The sequence below is a fragment of the Chiloscyllium plagiosum genome, unplaced genomic scaffold, assembly GCF_037043375.1.
Source record: "Chiloscyllium plagiosum isolate Xiang-an unplaced genomic scaffold, Cpla_swu_hap1 HiC_scaffold_3, whole genome shotgun sequence".
NCBI classification, from domain to species: Eukaryota; Metazoa; Chordata; class Chondrichthyes; order Orectolobiformes; family Hemiscylliidae; genus Chiloscyllium; species Chiloscyllium plagiosum.
In genome coordinates this window covers 77,993,279-78,010,913 of record NW_028270141.1, presented here as the reverse complement: position 1 = coordinate 78,010,913, position 17,635 = coordinate 77,993,279, and the positions used below count along the sequence as shown (strand labels likewise).

General features: G+C 39.0%; 1 protein-coding gene across 4 annotated transcripts in view; it reads right to left on the bottom strand.

Annotated features, from left to right (window-relative positions):
* Window positions 1-17,635, bottom strand: part of tbc1d32 (TBC1 domain family, member 32) — a 245,760-nt gene that overhangs the window by 53,972 nt on the left and 174,153 nt on the right. For 3 of the 4 annotated variants that reach the window (XM_043684303.2, XM_043684307.2, XM_043684311.2), the window contains 2 exons: window positions 2,315-2,384; window positions 1,725-1,840 (listed from right to left, as the gene is read on the bottom strand). In XM_043684303.2, the coding sequence (XP_043540238.2) occupies window positions 1,725-1,840; window positions 2,315-2,384 (186 nt within the window). Of the gene's footprint in view, window positions 1-1,724; window positions 1,841-2,314; window positions 2,385-17,635 lie in introns of those variants that run through there. The other variant, XR_015753686.1, reaches the window with a different exon arrangement.

Genomic DNA, 17,635 nt, shown 5'->3' with positions numbered 1-17,635 from the left:
ACACTGTCAAAGGATTCAGCAGGATACAGATCAATTGGAAAGTTGGGCAAGAAATGGCAGATAGAGCTTTAACTAGACAAGTGTAATCTGACGCAATTTGGAAGTTCAAATAAAAAAGGAAAGTACAGAGTAAATGGCAGGATCCTTAGGAGCATTGATATACAGAGGGATCTTTGGGTGTCCGAGACAGAGTTCATACTACAAGTTTTAATTTATTGAGAAAAGTTGATTGCTAATCTTTACATTATAAAAAGGAAAGTTAATAATTGGAACAGTGCTAGAGCAACATTATGTTTTTTTACACAAATAGGTATAGAGCTATGAATTAATTATTGTGTCAATACCTTTCCTTGATTCCACAAGTTGCTGCTACACAGCAATCTTGTGCGAAGAGATGCAAGAACTATACCCCATGAAGCTCCAACATTTTGAGTCTAAAGTGTGATTATTTCTAATTAATAAGAACCAGAAAACACGTTAACAATCTAACACTTTGACCAAGCTTTTGGTCACTTCTTCTGTTGGTCTCAGTGGCAAATACCGTTCTATGATGATTAATTAAATAGATTGGGATGGCTTGTTGCATTACAGGCAATATAAAAATTATTCTCAATGGTAAATCGATCAGTCACTGCTAGAAGTTACCTATTAGTGAGAGCCCTTTTGGCAGAACTGGCATTTTGATAAAAATTCTCCATTTGAAATGCTAATCCATCATTTCTCTTTTCAGCTTATAATGTATTGCTTATAATTATTTCATTTTTTGGAGTTTCTGTCTGATCATCTGCCAATATGTCTTGCATAAGTTATTGACCCTGGAGTTAATGTTCATGCTATATTGAAGTTCACCCCACCTGAAGATGTTTTTGCATGTAGACAGTTGAATTCTTCATTAGTACCTATGGGAGCAAATGTATCCTGTACAGTTCCAGGAATCTTTACAATTATGCTGAACAAGTTAATGTATATTGAACCTGTTACTATTGTGCAATGCACTATCTGGTTATCCAAGAAAAGCTGTATAGACTCACCAGTAGTCTTTCCTGTTACATTGATAATTACGCACATCGTAGACTCAACTAGAAAGAGGATTGATGACAATGAACTACCCAAACTAGAATACCTGTAGCATGGTATCTTTCAATATAACAATACATTTCTAGAAATTGTAACAAAAAAAACTTTGCAAATGGCATCTGCCAACAAAACCATGCTCAAAGTTCAGCCAGAAAACCAAAAAGTTTAATTTTAAAATGTTTCCACTGAGCACTTCTTGTGACCAGGTTATTAAAGTTACAATGAAACATAGTGTTGATGAACAAGGTGCAATAAACTTGGCGACTTACTGAGATCAGAAATACTCTGATGATAGATTTTAATTTAGTAAGAAACATTGTTTAACCTGGATAGGAATGCAAGCTAATTTCTGATCATTATTCCTCTAACACCAAGGGACCATATTAAAAGAAATCACTTGTTTAGTTATATTCTTGGGAATATTCTGATTAAGTCACATCAAAATAGAAGTTAATAACATGGAAAATAGCTCAGGCTCAATTTCCAGTGGGATCAAAAAGGCAGATGAAGGCAGGGTTTTGGGAATCCAAAGTAATCAAATCTATACAGTACTGTGTATGTAATTCATGGTAATGAAGACAAGCATATGGCTCTGCATTAGCAAAAAGCACTCAAAACACAAAGTTGCAAGCCACACATAAGGATACGAAGTGAGGAGCTTATGGTAATTTGTTGCTGTTTCACAAATCTTTCACAGTGCTTCAGTAAATTCGCAAGCTCCTGGTCAGAATCATCCTTTAGTAAACCAAGGAACTTTCCATATCTGAAACAGAATGATTTGAAATATATTAAGTTATTAGAGTTTATCTCAACAATCTAAAGAATGAAAAATGCTATCGAGTGTTTTTCATACTGGTAAGAGCTTTATATTAATGAATGATTTTTACATGTTTTGTCTACACAAACATGTATTGTTGACCATCAATGGGTTGCATATTATTACAAAATTGATACAGAAGTCGAATATTTGTAAAATAAAAGTTAAAACATTACCTTTAAACAGGATTACTTTTGAAACATTTACATTTTGTGATGGCATTAGCGCCATCTAATGTAAAGATAAATAAATTACATCAATAGAATTTGAAAGTAATCAACATTCTTCCAAGTACCAAGAGTTACCTGCACTTTACAACTATGAATTCCAAAAGATTTCTCTGCTTGATTCAATGACCTGCTGCATTGAAATTAAAAGTTTTAACAAAAGTTTAAAAGATGTGCAGAAAGTGCAAACTACCTGACAACTATCTTTATTCCAAGATGCTGAATAGGAGAAAGGCTGAGACGTTTGACACCAGATTCGGAAACTGGGAAAATAAAAAGTCAGGTAATGTTCAGTGCATTATTCAGATGATGCTGAAGATCCCGACCCCAATATACTACCATATAATACTAAAATTGGAATAGTAATGGAATAAGAACGCAGAAATACTGGTCCAAACTACTAATGTCCTAATAATATTATTGCAATTAAATAATACTTCCAGTACTAATAAAGCACCCAAGAGATGATCAGATGTTTTTTCTTTGTGGAAGATGAGATGTTGAGTTCAATACAATGGTTGAAAGGGTAGAAGGTGCAGACTAAAATTTCAAAAGAAAACTGGATAAACACTTAGGAAGAAAGTAAATCTGAAGAATACAGAGGTGGAACTAATTGATAGCTTTTTTGAAGACTGTGACACAATGGGCTGAATGACCTTCTTTCATGAAGTAATTCTATGTTAAATTTCTTACATGTCTAAATATTGACTACGTTTTTTCTACAGTCACATCAGATTTTTCAACACCATTAAGTCTTTTTTCAATCAGCTGATTTCCATAAACTTGATCCAGGGTTATGTTTTATTATAGATCAAAACAGTGTTAAGATAATAAGGTCAATTTTAACTTCTTCCTCTTTTGTGGACTTCACTGTGGTAGGCACAGCTTAAATAAAGATGGGCAGGTTTATCCTTTCACTTCCCTTTCTGATCTGACTGCATGCAATATTAAAATACAGGTGGCAAGGATATTTATATGAAGAGGATCCAATTGGTTTAAATCTGTAAATATGAACCAAATCCTAATGTTCCTGTTGTCGTCCTGGCCCTTTCATACAGAAAACTGGTAAATGACAAGCTTATGAAATCTGCCATTCAAATCAGCTGAACTTCACTGTAGTCATCCCCACGTGGATAGTGAGGTATTGAGTTCAATGCAATGCTATGCTTGAAAGGGCGGAAGATGCTCCGTTGGGTTCCTGACAAGGAGTCAACGTTATGCACAATAATTTGCTTTGCTCTTCACAATTTATGGAGCTCACAGCAAAAAAACATTTATTTCCATATGTCTTCATTAAAAAGAATGCAGCTTATACTGTAATAAAGGAGAAAACCGTGGTGTTTTATTGGATAGAATCAAAATCAGAAAGCTGTACTTATAGAGTTGGCAATCGTCAGATTGATCCACATGGGATACATTCTATGGTGTGAAGAGGCTCTGGCCACAAACATCATTTGATATTTGGGGGGATGGTGCCAGAGCACTGGAGAACTGAAAAAGGGGAGGCAGTTGAACCTGTCAATTGGAAGCAGTAAACCTAATGATGGTGACTGGGGAACTCAGACAATAATCCATTATCAAACTGTTTCACATCCGGAAAATTATGAACTAACAAAGGAAGGACAGAGTGAAATTTTTAAGGGAATATCATGTTTGATTAACTTGATTGAGTTCTTTCATGAAGTAAAAGTGAGGGTTAGCAAGTATAGCATATATGAACTTCCAAAAGACCTTTGAAGCACCAACACACAACAATTTGTTAGAAAAATTACAATCCCATAGGATTAATGGGACAGAAAACAAAGTTGGCTGTAGAACAGAAAGTAATGCAATAGGTTTTCAGACTAGAGGGAAGTACACAATTGTATTCCTTAGATGTCAGTATTAGGACCACTGCTCTTTTTGTTTTAAATTATTAATTTGGACTTAATTCATGGGGAATAATTATGAAGTTTGCAGATGACACAAAATTCAGAAATGCTGCAAATGAACCTTCTTGTATTGTAAGAAAATAATTAATTCTTTAGCTAGAGTAAAGACAGAGAAACTGTTTTCAGTGGCTTTAGAGCCAGTTACCAAAAGACAGATTTAAGGTGTTTCACAAAAGGCTGCAGGCAGCATGAGGAAACTTCTTCTCAGAATGTTATGATCTGGAATGTACTAATTAAAGGAATAGTGGAACATACAATAATAATGTTTAAAAGGGAATTGGGTTTACAACTGAAGGGAAAACATGAGAAAGCCGTAGTTAAAAAAAAGATTTATTGGATAGCTCTACCAAAGACACACTGTGAACTAATGTTCTTTTAGTGTATGGAAGCAAAGCTATTTGAATAATTTTTTTGTACATATGTGAGCACCATGTCTGGACAGGATGGAATCACCCATGTGGTATCACCATGATGCCAGTTTATGATCACATAAGGTAACAGCCTCTGAATATCACACAAGTTACAACACTATAGGAGTTGGGAGGTCATGTTGCGGCTGTACAGGACCATTGGTTAGGCCACTTTAGGAATACTGTGTGCAATTCTGGTCTCCCTCCTATAGGAAGGACGTTTTGCAACTTGAAAAGGTTCAGAAAGGATTGACAAGGATGTTGACAAGGAGAGATGATTTCAGCCAAAGGGAGAGTGTGAATAGGTTGGGGCTGTTTTCCCTGGAGCGTCGGAAGCTTAGGGGTGACCTTATAGAGGTTATTTAAACTCATGAGGGCATGGGTAGGATAAATAGATAGATAAATAGACAAGGTCTTTTCCCTGGGGTGGAAGAGTCCAGAACTACAGCGCATAGGTTTAGGGTGAGAGGGGAAAGTCACCTACTTTCCAGGAACAAAAATGATCTTTGCAGGTCTCAAGAAGAAGAGAGTGAAGACTTGATAGCTTATTTGAAATTTGCTACAGCCAAATAAGGGGCAAATTTTTCACACAAGGGGTGGTTTGTGTATGGAATGAGCTGCCCGAGGAAGTGGTGAAGGGTGGGACAACTATAACATTTAAAAGGCATTCTGGATGGGTATATGAATAGGAATGGTTTTTAGTGCTGAAAATGGGACTAGATTAACTTAGGATATCTGGTCGACATGGACGAGTTGGACCGAATGATCTGTTTCTGTACTGTACATCCTTATGACTCTAACCTCAATCTTTGAGCTCATATTGATCTAGGCACAGATAATAGAACGTGGTAGCAGTGGCAAGGGATCAGCAGCGCAATTAGAAGCGGGAAGCAAGCATTGTAGTCTGATCACAGTTCTTCCCACAAGAGGAGAGGTGAGTTGATTGGCACAATTCATGTAGTGGCAGCATCATCTAGTGAGTCAGGGTAAAGTGGTGCCACACCTAGATACAGGTAATCAGACCTACTGCCAGTAGTACTCCTGCCTCCATAATCTTGAGGCTCTCACTGCAACTACACAGCTCAGAACTTGGTTCCAGTCCAATTTCTTGGCCAGTGCAATCGCCTATCATTTTGCGATCGAGATCAATTAACAACAAAAGATAGGAACCATGGTGATCAGATCCCCAGAAATGAACTGGGGATCTTCAAATATCCCAGGCCAGCTTATGCTGTTCAAAGAAAGGAGTTCTGCCTTCAAAGTAATTAGTTGCAGGTGCAAAATCAAAATTAAAATTAAGGTCTCTATGGAATGAACACCTCAGGTCAATCCAAATCCAGTCAGAAAGATCATGCAAAGCTCGGTTATGTTGGAATACCAACTGAAAGTAAAGTTAAGTTTCACAATGCATCACTTATAGCTTATTGGACAGATGCTAGAAACAATGAGAGCTATGAGTTCATTAGTGGAAAGTGACGTGACTGAGCATATCATAGTCCAGCTTTGCTAAAGGGGAATCCACATTAAAAATATTTGATTGCCTGACATACAACTCCTAATGTGATTCTTTTAGTTGAGTGCAACTAGTCTGAAGTTGGCTGTGGATGTGATTAAGCGAATTCTTAATGAGTTTTAACTTGATAAACCAGGAAAGATTGCCACTGGGTGAGATATTAGATCAGTGATACTGACAGTTTGCTTACAGCTGAAAAAGATAGTTCACCCACTGTACTGCAATAGTTAATTGTATACAAAGCAGAAATATAGAAGCTCCAGCTGACAAGTACAAAGAAAGACATGACATAGATTCACTTCTATAATAATATATAATGAATCAAAAAATTAGAGGGAAGGATTATTTCTCCCATGTATGAGCAGCTTAGCTGATTAACTTCAATAGTGAAAAATCAACAAATTTGCAATCCATTTATAATACAATATGCTCTTTAATCTTGATCATGAATAAAACAGATGAAGTGGTAAGCACTTTCTTTTTGGCAGTACTAAATGTGAAAACTGTTCTTACTCATTTTGGTCTTATGTTTAAAAAGTACAAATGATATATATTAATACAGAATGGAAGATAATTAGCAAAATCAAGGCATAAAATGGCTAGATGGGTCAAAATAGTCTTAAAAAATGTTGTGAATCATTTCATGAACCTGGAAAGTAAGAGTTTGAACACTATATGGAAACAAAGTAAGAAATACTTTGTTTCCATATAGTGATAGTCAAGGGTAAAGAATGAAAAAGGGAAAAATTGCCATGGCTATTAGGGAAAATGAAGATATTATTTTGATACATTTACCAGAGATGCAATATTATGGAACAAACAGGCGCACTAACAATGAAATCAAGAAAAAGGGAGGGTTGTGATACTGTTGGAGGGAAACAAATCTGTCTGCCTTCCCATTCTCAACCAGAGTCCTAACAACTAAAATGACTAGCATAGTTGACCCTGCTTAACTTCCACTTACTTGCTGTACTTACCATTTCTAGTACACTTGGATTCCAAAAACCATGTGTGCTGACTCCCTAATAAAGTTCATCATTTGTGTTCTAAGAGATGGACAAAAGTTCAACTGCTTATAAGTCAAAGGAAAAAGCATAACTGGGTCATATAGTCAGAGAGATGTGCAGCATGGAAACTGACTCTTCGCTCCAACTTGTTCATGCTGACCAGATATTCTAAATTAATCTAGTCCCATTTGCCTGCACCTGGCCCATCCCCTCTAAACCGTTCCTATTCATGTACCCATCCAGATGCCTTTTAAATGTTGTAATTGTACCATGCTCCACCACTTCCACTCATTCCATACATGCAGCACCCTCCATGAAAAAGTTGCCCGAGATCGCTTTTAAATCTTTCCCCTCTCACCCTAAAGCTATAGCCTCTAGTTCTGGATCCCTGAACCCTTTGTCTATTTACCCCTTCCATGCCCTTCATGATTTTATACACCTCTATAAGGACACCTGCCAGCCTCTCTCACTCCAGGGCAAACAGCCCCAGCCTATTCAACTTCTTCCTTTGGCTAAAACCCTCTATCTCTGTCCACATCCTTGTAAATCTTTTCTGAACTCTTTCAAGTTTCACAACAGTTGATGAACTCCTACCAGAAAAGGAAGGAAAAGGCTCCCAAAGTTTGCAACTGAAAAGTAAGGCAGGAGAGTTATCTCCTTTTCATTTTGTTAACCAGTCCTCAGAAGTTGAGAGCTATGCATTGGCATTCAAGCATACTCTGTTAATTTGAAAACTCTATCACGAACGGTGTTTAACTGGCTAACTTGGTTTGACTGAAAAGGTTTCTTCCAACAGAACAGAAAAGTGAGAAACCAGACACAGAAGTCAGAGTTGAAATAAATTTTGATGGCAAAGTTGAAAAATGGTTGCATAAGACACAGCTTCATTGTTTTACAATGAATTTACTTGGCCTTCAATTTGCCTGACATTTGTCCCCAGTCTTCCTTATACCCTGGGTGTGCTGATTGCGAGACAAGTTTCAAGAGGTCAATCGCAGTACATTGTTACTTCCTGGATGGCAAATTGGCAGAGGTGTGCATTAGGCATAAGATCATAGACTACTGGGACCTTCATAGCTTTGCCATTCTAGAAAGACTGACCTTTGATGTTGCTGGTGAGTAGGAATTGGAGTTAGAATTCATAGACTACTGGGACCTTCATAGCTTTGCCATTCTAGAAAGACTGACCTTTGATGTTGCTGGTGAGTAGGAATTGGAGTTAGAATTGCATAGCAGAGAGCATCATGAAAACCAGTTGAGGACTCAACAATTCCTACAAGGAATATTAAAACACATCTGATCATGCAGGTCTTCGCTTCAATGGAATAAAGTCAGCTATCAGATTAATACTTCATGGCATTCTTATCACTTTCTAATAAAGGGGCATGTCTTCATTTCACTACATGTCCTATACTATCAAGAGTAAGAGTAGATTAAGAAGAGTAAGTATCTTTACAGTGTGGAAACAGGCCATTTTGGCCCAACAAGTCCACAATGACCCTCTGAAGAGTAACCCACCCAGACCCAATTCTTCTACCCTATTACTCTATATTCCCCCCTGACTAATGCTGTTCAATGATACTGTGTTCCTCAGAATACAGGGAATTGCAATACATCACTCTCTAGAAACGCTTTAGAGAATTCCTCAAAGTCTCCTGAAGATGTCAAAAATCCTTGCAGACTAATAGGAGTCCCTAGTTTGTGACCAGCAAAATGGAGAAGGTTCATTCAGGAAGAGACAAAATAAGTTGAGATATGTCATTGGGAATATGTAAAGGCAAAGTTGAGACATCAGAGAGAGTGGACAAACATCCCAACAACTCATTTAGCCAATCCTTCAAGCATCACTCTCACTGTGGAATTTGCACATTCTCCCAGTTTCCTCCGGGTGCTCCGGTTTCCTTACACAATCCAAAAAATGTGCAGGGTAGGTGAATTGGCCATGTAAAATTGGCCGTAGTGTTAGGTGAAGGGGTAAATGTAGGGGGTAGGTTGTGCTTCGGCGGGTCGGTGTGGACTTGTTGGGCTGAAGGGCCTGTTTCCACACTGTGTAATCTAATCTAATCTAATCTAAGGATGGGCAAACCTACTCTATTCTAACTCTGTACTTTCCAAGGATATCTACACATGCCTTTTTTTCACCTGTTTCAGTGACCTTCCATGTTATAACTTAGGGCCAAGATTGTTTGAAAAGGCTGGCTTATCATTTGCCAAAACAAATGTACCACAGGTGTAAGATGGCCCTCAAACTACGGCACCCAATCTTTGGCAGGAAGTCATATTGGCTGCATTACATGACGTCAGCCATAAGTAGCTTGGTCTCGCTAGCCATGTTCCATGTGTGGGGTGCTCTGACAGGGAGAACCTTGTATAAGTAGATTAGATTAGTTACAGTGTGGAAACAGGCCCCTCGGCCCAACAAGTCCACACCGACCCGCCGAAGCGCAATGCACCCAGACCCCATTCTCCTACATTTACCCCTTCACCTAACACTACGGGCAATTTAGCTCTGCCAATTCACCTACCCTGCACATTTTTGGACTGTGGGAGGAAACCGGAGCACCCAGAGGAAAGCCGCGCAGACACGGGGAGAATGTGCAAACTCCATACAGTCAGTAGACTGAGGCAGGAATTGGACCCGGGTCTCTGGCGCTGTGAGGCAGCAGTGCTAACTGCTGTGCCACTGTGCCGCCCATAATTATTGCTATGATTTCTGTGATCACACACATATCAGAGTCTCAAGGGTGATAATAGCTAATTAAATCTGAATATTTTGTGAATTCATTTTTTAAAAATTAGTTAATGGGATGTATGTGTTGCTGGCTAATTGCCCTGGAGCAGTTGCCTTTTTGAATTGCAACCATCCTTCACTGATAGGAACACAGTGTTGTTAAGAAACAGCTCCAAGTTTTCAAGTGAGGTACAAAGGAGAAATACTGATTTAGTTCCAAGTCAGGCAGGTTGATTTTGGGAACGGGACGGGGGGTTGCTAACAGGGAAGACAGTGGAACAGTAAATGGCAGGAGATTCTGTGGATAATTTGGGAGGCACAACAAAAATTCATCCCAGGGAAGACAACAGCATACTAAGGGGAGAATGAGGCAACTACGGCTGACAAGGGGAATCGGACAGCATAAAAGTAAGAGAAAAAAAGCACAATGTGGTGAATAATAATGGGAAATCAGAAAATTGGAAAGTCTTTAAAAACCAGCAGAGGGCAACTAAAAAAGCAATAGTTTGGGAGGGGAGGCTAGGTAAAAATAAGAGATGAAATATCTTATTTTTGTAAGAGATGAAAGCTAGCTAGTAACACAAGATTGTAAGCTTTTTTTTAAGATATCTAACAGGGCAGGGAGGGGCAAGTGTGTACATTGGACAGCTGGGAAATGAGTTGGAGCAGTAGTGATGAGGAACAAAGAAATGGTGGACAAACTGAATAAGTATTTTGCACCAGTCTTCACAATGGAAAACACAAGTAGCACACTTCAAGAGAGTAAGAGGTAGAGCTAAGTGAGTGGCCTTCACTAAGATGATGGACTATACCCCAAAGTTCTGAAGGAGTTAGATGAGGAGATTGTGGAAGCACTGGTAGTAATCTTTCAGGGAATCACTGGAGTCAGGAAAAGTCCCAGAGGACTAGAAAATGGCTAATGTAACACCCCTTTTTCAGAAGGGAGGGAGACAGGAGACAGAAGACAGAAATTACGGGCCAGTTTGCCTGACCTCAGTTGTTGGTAATGTTTTAGAGGTCATTATTAATAATGACCTTGTGGAGTATTTGGCAGTGAATGGAAAAATATGGCTGGGTCAGCATGACTTTGCCAAGGGGAGGTCAGGCCTGACAAATCAGTTTGAATTATTTGAGGTGGTAATGAGCAAGTTAGACAAAGGAGAGCTAGTGGACATGATTTAATTAGATTTCCAGAAGCCCTTTGACAAGGTACTGCGCTGGAGGCTGCTAAATAAGGTAAGAGCCCATGGTGTTAGGGAAAGATACTGGCATATAGAGGGGACTGACTGACTGACAGAAGGCAGAGAGTGGGGATAAAGGGGCATTTTGAGTTTTGCAGAGGTCAGTGTTGGGACTATAACTATTCATGCTGTATATTAATGATCTGGGCAAAGGAAATTAGGGCATTATTGCTAAAGTTTGCAGATGACACAATGATAGGTGAGGGACAAGTAATGTTGAGGAAGAAGGGAGGCTGTAGAAGGACTTGGACAGGCTAGAACACATTCCTGATGAAGGGCTTCTGCCCAAAACATCGATTCTCCTGCTCCTCGGATGCTGCCTGACCTGCTGTGCTTTTCCAGTGCCACATTGTTCAACGCTGATCTCCAATATCTGCAATCCTCATTTTCTCCGAGGCTAGGAGAGTGGGCAAAGAAGTGGCAGATGGAATACAACGTGGGAAAGTGGTAGGTTATGCACTTTGGTAAGAAGAATAGAGCCATAGACCATTTTCTAAATGGGAAAAAGCTTCATAAGTCTGAACGACAAAGGGACTTGGGAGTCCTAGTGCAGGATTCTCTGAAGGTTAAAATACAAGTGCAGTTGGCAGTTGGGAAGGCAAATGCAATGTTAGCATTCATTTCTGAGGGGGTTAGAACACAAGAGCAGAACTGTACTGCTGAGGATTTCGAAGGCTTAGATCAGACACATATGGAATATTGAGAGCAGTTTTGGGCCCTGTTTCTAAGGAAGGATACGGTGTTGGATGGGGTCCAGAGGAAGTTCACAAGAACGATCTTGGAAATGAATAGCATGTCATATGAGGGTCGGTTGAGGACTCGTGAGTTTGTATTCAGAATTTAGAAGGAAGATGGGGGATCTCATTGAAACTCTCAGAATACCAAGAGTGAATAGAACGAATGTGGAGAAGATGTTTCCACAAGGAGGAGAGACTGGGACCTGAGGGCACAGTCTCACAGTGAAGGGATGACCTTTTGGAATGGAGATGAGGAGGAATTTCTTCAGCCAGAGTGTGGTTGGTCTGTGGAATTCATTGCCGTAGAATGCGGTGGAAGCAGAGCTTAAATAAACTCATTGAATGTATTTAAGACAGGTAGATTCTTGATTAGTAAGGGGATCAAAGGTTATAGGGAGAAGGCAGGAGAATGTGGTTAAGTAACATTAACCAGATTGAATGATGGAGTAGACTCAACAGACCAAGTGGCTTAATTCTGATCCTACATCTTATGATCTTACAAAGTGTGCATTGGGGGAGGTGGTGACGACCCTTGTGCATCTTTTGCCTTTATATTTTTGGGTGGCAGAGTTTCCAAGTTTAGAAGGAGCAGAAGGAATGTTGGTTAGTAATAGCATCATATCTTGTAAAAAGTACATACTGCTGCCACTGCGTGATGATGATGAAGGGACAGAAAACTGCAAGTGATGGTTGTGATGCCAATCAAATGGCTGCTTTGTTCTGGATAGTAACATGTTAATCAAGTGAGCATATTAGGAAGAGAGAGGGAGGCTACAATGGCTGTGGGGAGACGGAGATCCCAAAGACAACAAAATAGTTTGAAACTCTTGAAACTCATGAACACTCGGCTAACTAGGAGCTAGGTGGTCTCAAGTTCAGCATTCTAATAGCATGTCTTGCCCATTTTGGTTCATGAGAGATTATCCTTTACATTTGATGTGACTGTGTCTTAATGGCATTTATATATTTGTCCTCAAGATCATTTAAGACAGTGATTATGTTGCCATGCGGCTTTGACACGGCAGCCATATGTTGTCCATATACCAGCATCACAAGATATATCACAAAACTCAAAACCCAAGTATGCAATTTTTGAGAAGACTGAGCTAATACATCTAAAAGCACTTTGAAACAGAATTAGAATGGATAATAGAAATTTGTTATTCAGATTGTAAGATTGCTCGCTGAGCTGGAAAGTTTGTTTTCAGACTTTTCGTTATTATGCTAGGAAACTTCTTCAGGTGCCTCCAGTGAAGCGCTGGTGTTCTATTCCGCTTTCTATGTGTGTGTCTTGGTCTGTTAAGGTGGGTGATATCATTTCCAGTTCTTTATCTATTTGTGTGTCTTGGGCTGTTAAGATGAGTGATATCATTTCCAGTTCTTTTTCACATATGTTCGTAAATGGGGTCCAAATTGATGTGTTTATCGATGGAATTCCAGGCCTCTACGAATTCCCATGCATGTCTCTGTTTAGCCTGTCCTAGGATGGATGCGTTGCCCCAGTCGAAGTGGTGACCTCCTTTATCTGTTTGTAAAGATACTAGTGATAGTGGGTCATGTCTTTTGGTGGCTAGTTGGTATTCCTGCATTCTTGTGGCTAGTTTTCTGCCTGTCTGTCCAAAGTAGTGTTTGTTACAGTCCTTGCAGGGTATTTTGTAAATGACATTAGTTATGCTGGCTGTTGGTATAGTTTCATCAGTAGATGTTTCAGTGTGTTGGTAGTTTCTGGGCTACCATGATGCCAAGGGGTTGGAATAGTCTAGTTGTTATTTCTGAGATTACTTTGATATATGGTAGTGTAGGCTAGGGTTTCAGGGCGTGTTGTGTCTACTTGCTTCAGTTTGTTGTTTAAGTATCAGCAGACTGTATCTATAGGGTACCCATTGTTCTTGAATACACTATATAGGTATTTGTCTTCTGCCACTCATAGTTCCTGGGTGCTGCAGTGCGTTGTGGCCCATTTAAATAATGTCCTGATGCAGCTCAGTTTGTGGGTGTTGGGATGAGTGCTTCTGTAGTTAAGTATCTGGTCTGTGTATGTTGCTTTCCTGTAGTCGCTGGACTGCGGTGTTCCATTAACTGTTCGTTCCACTGTGACATCTACCTACTTCACCTTCAATGACAAGACCAACAAACAAAATCAATGGAACACCCATATGATTATTAATATCAGGCTTCTTAGCAGAAGCAGTAATGCAGAGACTTGAACGAACAGCCCTCCCCACGATCAACCCAAACTCTGGGTCTGATACGTAGATGACACCTTTGCCATCACAAAATGGACCAAATTAGAGGAAACCTGAAACATCATCAACAACATCCTTATGACATAAATTTCACAAAAGAGGAGAACAACAACAGACTCCCCTTCCTAGATGTCACAGTGGAATGAAGAGGTAATGGAGAACTGTAGACCAGCATTTCCAGGAAAGCAACACACACAACTAGCCACAAAAAGACATGACCCACTATCACTAGTATCCTTACATACAGGTGAAGGAGATCACCACTTCGACTGGGACAACACATCCACCCTAGGACAGGCTAAACAGAGACATGCACAGGAATTCCTAGAGGCCTGGCATTCAAACTGGAACTCCATCAATAAACACATCGATTTGGACCCCATTTACGAACATATGTGAAAAAGAACTGGAAGTGATATCACCCACCTTACAAGATCAAAACACACAAATAGAAAGTGGGACAGAACACCAGCGCTTCACTGGAGGCTCACTGATGAAGTTACCTAGCATGGTAGTGAAAAGTCTGAAAACAAACCTTCCAGCTCAGCAAGCAAACTTACAACTTGAATCTCATCCTGAACTGCAAATCTTCTCAAAAATCACAAATATCGACCAACTGATACATTCTAAGTGACTTAAGTATTCATCATGAAACCTAAAATAATGGTGGGTTACCATTTTAGAACTAGAAGCTTATTAAGGCATCACTTGAATGAAAGAATAATACACTTGAAGCAGAATTTTTTGTTTTAATCATTCATGGCATGTAGGCATTGCTAGCTGGGCCAGCATTTATTCACAAAACAGTCAGGATTTAGTCTTGGAGCAAGAACACAAGAGGGATTGTTTACGAGCAACTGATCGCTGAACATTAACACAAAAAGAACTGGTTTCATAAGAGTGTAATATCTGAGGAATATTTGGCATATATTAGTAATAATGAATTTCACTGATTGCATGACATTTTGGATATAGCTTGATGGTGTAACAACAAGTTCCTTTACTTTCTATATGATTTATTCTTGAGATTCCTCACACATGAAGTTGTTGACAGGTCTAAGACCTCAAAAATTCTCCATATCCATCTGCTTGGCTGACAGTTCATGTTGAGGTCTTTTTGAATCACTGGTAATAAGCAAACAAGTCTATGGTCTGTCTAGCATTTGACATCAGTAACCAGAGCATGAGGAAATACTTTTCATACATCATCTTGAATATCATGTTTTCTATTCAATGCCAGTGCTTTGATCTCAGATGTTACCAGATATGATGAAACATTTATTTTGCCCAATAAGGACATTATTTTAACCACAAGACAGTATTCTGTGCACAGAGTAAGGAAGAATACATACTTAGAACTGGACTTTACAACTCCGTGTTTTCAAGATTGCATTTTCTGATGGCCTCACACTGAATCACAGTGTCAGGAGACAGCCTTTTGGCCCATTATATCTGCACTGGCTCTCTGAGCATTTTAACTTGTTACCCTCTTGAATGCCTTAATTGAACCCTACCTGCAATACATCTCCAGAGAATGCATTCTATCCCTTAAGTACTTGCTACGAGAACTCTTTTTGCCCCTCACTTTGCTTCTTTTACTTTTGCAGAAGGCTTCGATGCAGGACCCTTTGGTTTCAAATCCATTTATGTATGGAAGCCGTTCTCCCCCTCAACTCTGTTCAGACCCCTCATCATTTTCAAAACTTTTGTCAATTATCATCTTAGCCTTCGCCTCTATGAGGAAAGCAATCCCAATGCCTTCAAGCTTTCCTTATAACAAATAGGTTTCAGGGATGAGACACTTCTTGTATAGCCCTTCTGCACTTTCATCAATGCAATCACATCCTTCCTACATATCGTGTGGGGCCCAGAACTATATACAATAGTCCAGCTGACATTTAACCAATATCTTATATAAGATCAGCATTACTTCCCAGCTCTTGTATTTTCTGCCCCTTTGAAGTCTGGAATATTGTATATTTTATTAACAGCTCTCTCTACCTGTCCTGCCACTTTTAATGAATTGTCTACATCTCCAATTACTGTTTTGCCTACCACAATGTCTGATAACTAAGAGTAGAGTAATAGGGTGGATTTGTTCTACTTTTTGTAGACAAACACAACTGGGCAAATTGCCATGTTATTGGGTAGATGCTCGTATTGTAGCTGTAATGCAACAGTTTGGATAGGGCACATTGCTCGCTTTGGAGCACAAAATACAGGAGGTTCAATTTAGATAGAAATAGAAAACTTTTGACAGTTGTAAGGTTGCTTGTCCAGTAGAAAACAATGTTAGATAGAGGGAGTACAGAAGCAGATAATCAAAAAAAAAGGAGAGCAACCTAAACTATGGATTTCTTTAGGACCCATAGTCTTTGCAGTATCTAGTGTCTTCAACCATTTCTTGATATGACAGAGTAAATTGAATTTGCTGAAGATGTTTATTTGAGATACTGGGGACTTCAGTAGGAAACCAAGATAGATAACCTATTCATCATTTCTGGATGAAGATGGTTGCACATATTTCAGTTTTGTCTTTTGCACTGATGTGTTGGCCATCCCCATCATTGAAGATGAGGATATTTGTGGAACCTCTTCCTCTTATAAGTGGTTTTTTTTAAAATCCACTATTCTCAACTGGATGTGCCTGGATTGGAGTTCTTATATCTGGTTAGAGATTAAAACTGTTTGATTTAGGATCCAGTGTATAATTCCTCTATTTAACTAGTGATCTAATTGAAATATTTAAGAAGATTTACTGAATTTCATAGCGTGGAAAGAGAGAAACTGTCTTCTGATGGGGAGTCTAAAACAGGGCTTCATAAACTTAAACTATAGTTAATCCTTCAGGGGTGAATCAGATAGCACCTCTTCTCCCACAAAACCTTGCTGAAATTAAATAAATTGGAAAACATACATGCATTGTTCCAAGTAAAGGTATTACGGGAAATAAAGCAAAAATGGACAAATGAAGCTGAAAGAGAGATTAACCATGATCTAATTGAAAAAGAACAAGATCAAAAAGGTCAAAATGCCTTATTCCTACATCACTGAAGAGAATTTTACTGGGGTGGGTAGCTCACAAGGACAGCCAGTAAAAGAGAGGGGAATATGTTGGGATAGCTTCTTGATGAAGAGCAGCCAATGCGATATTTAAGTTGCTCATTAATGAACTTAACTGACACAGTGCCAGTGGGTGCAATTTCATTTTGGTCCCTTCTCACCCATTATCCCAATTCCACTGCTAAGTTTTCCCAATCCTGGGCAATGGAAGTGAGCAATTCTCTCAGCTTGTTGTCAATATGCCTGCTCTTGCAGACTCCATTAAATTCCAACCCATGAGTGTCACTTCCTGGCCTTAAAACCTATCAACACACAAACATTAGAGTCTCAATATTGTCCTCGCATCAAATAAGTTATTTTTTTCCTTGTGAATTTCACATCCTGCGATTAAAATTAATGAACAGAAATGGGAGTTAATTTAGTGTTGATTATTGGAACTTGAACATTTTTCCTGCTGGCTTTGAATTGAAAAAATTAATTTGAGCCAATTAAATCTGATTTTATAAGTTTGCAAAGGAGATTAAATTGTTATTCTTAGAAGGAAGTTGGCCTTTCTTTTTATTGCATTTTCAATTCTTGCCTTATAGATCAAGGAACATACAAAAAACTTCCCTATTAAAGCCACCTGAGGTTAT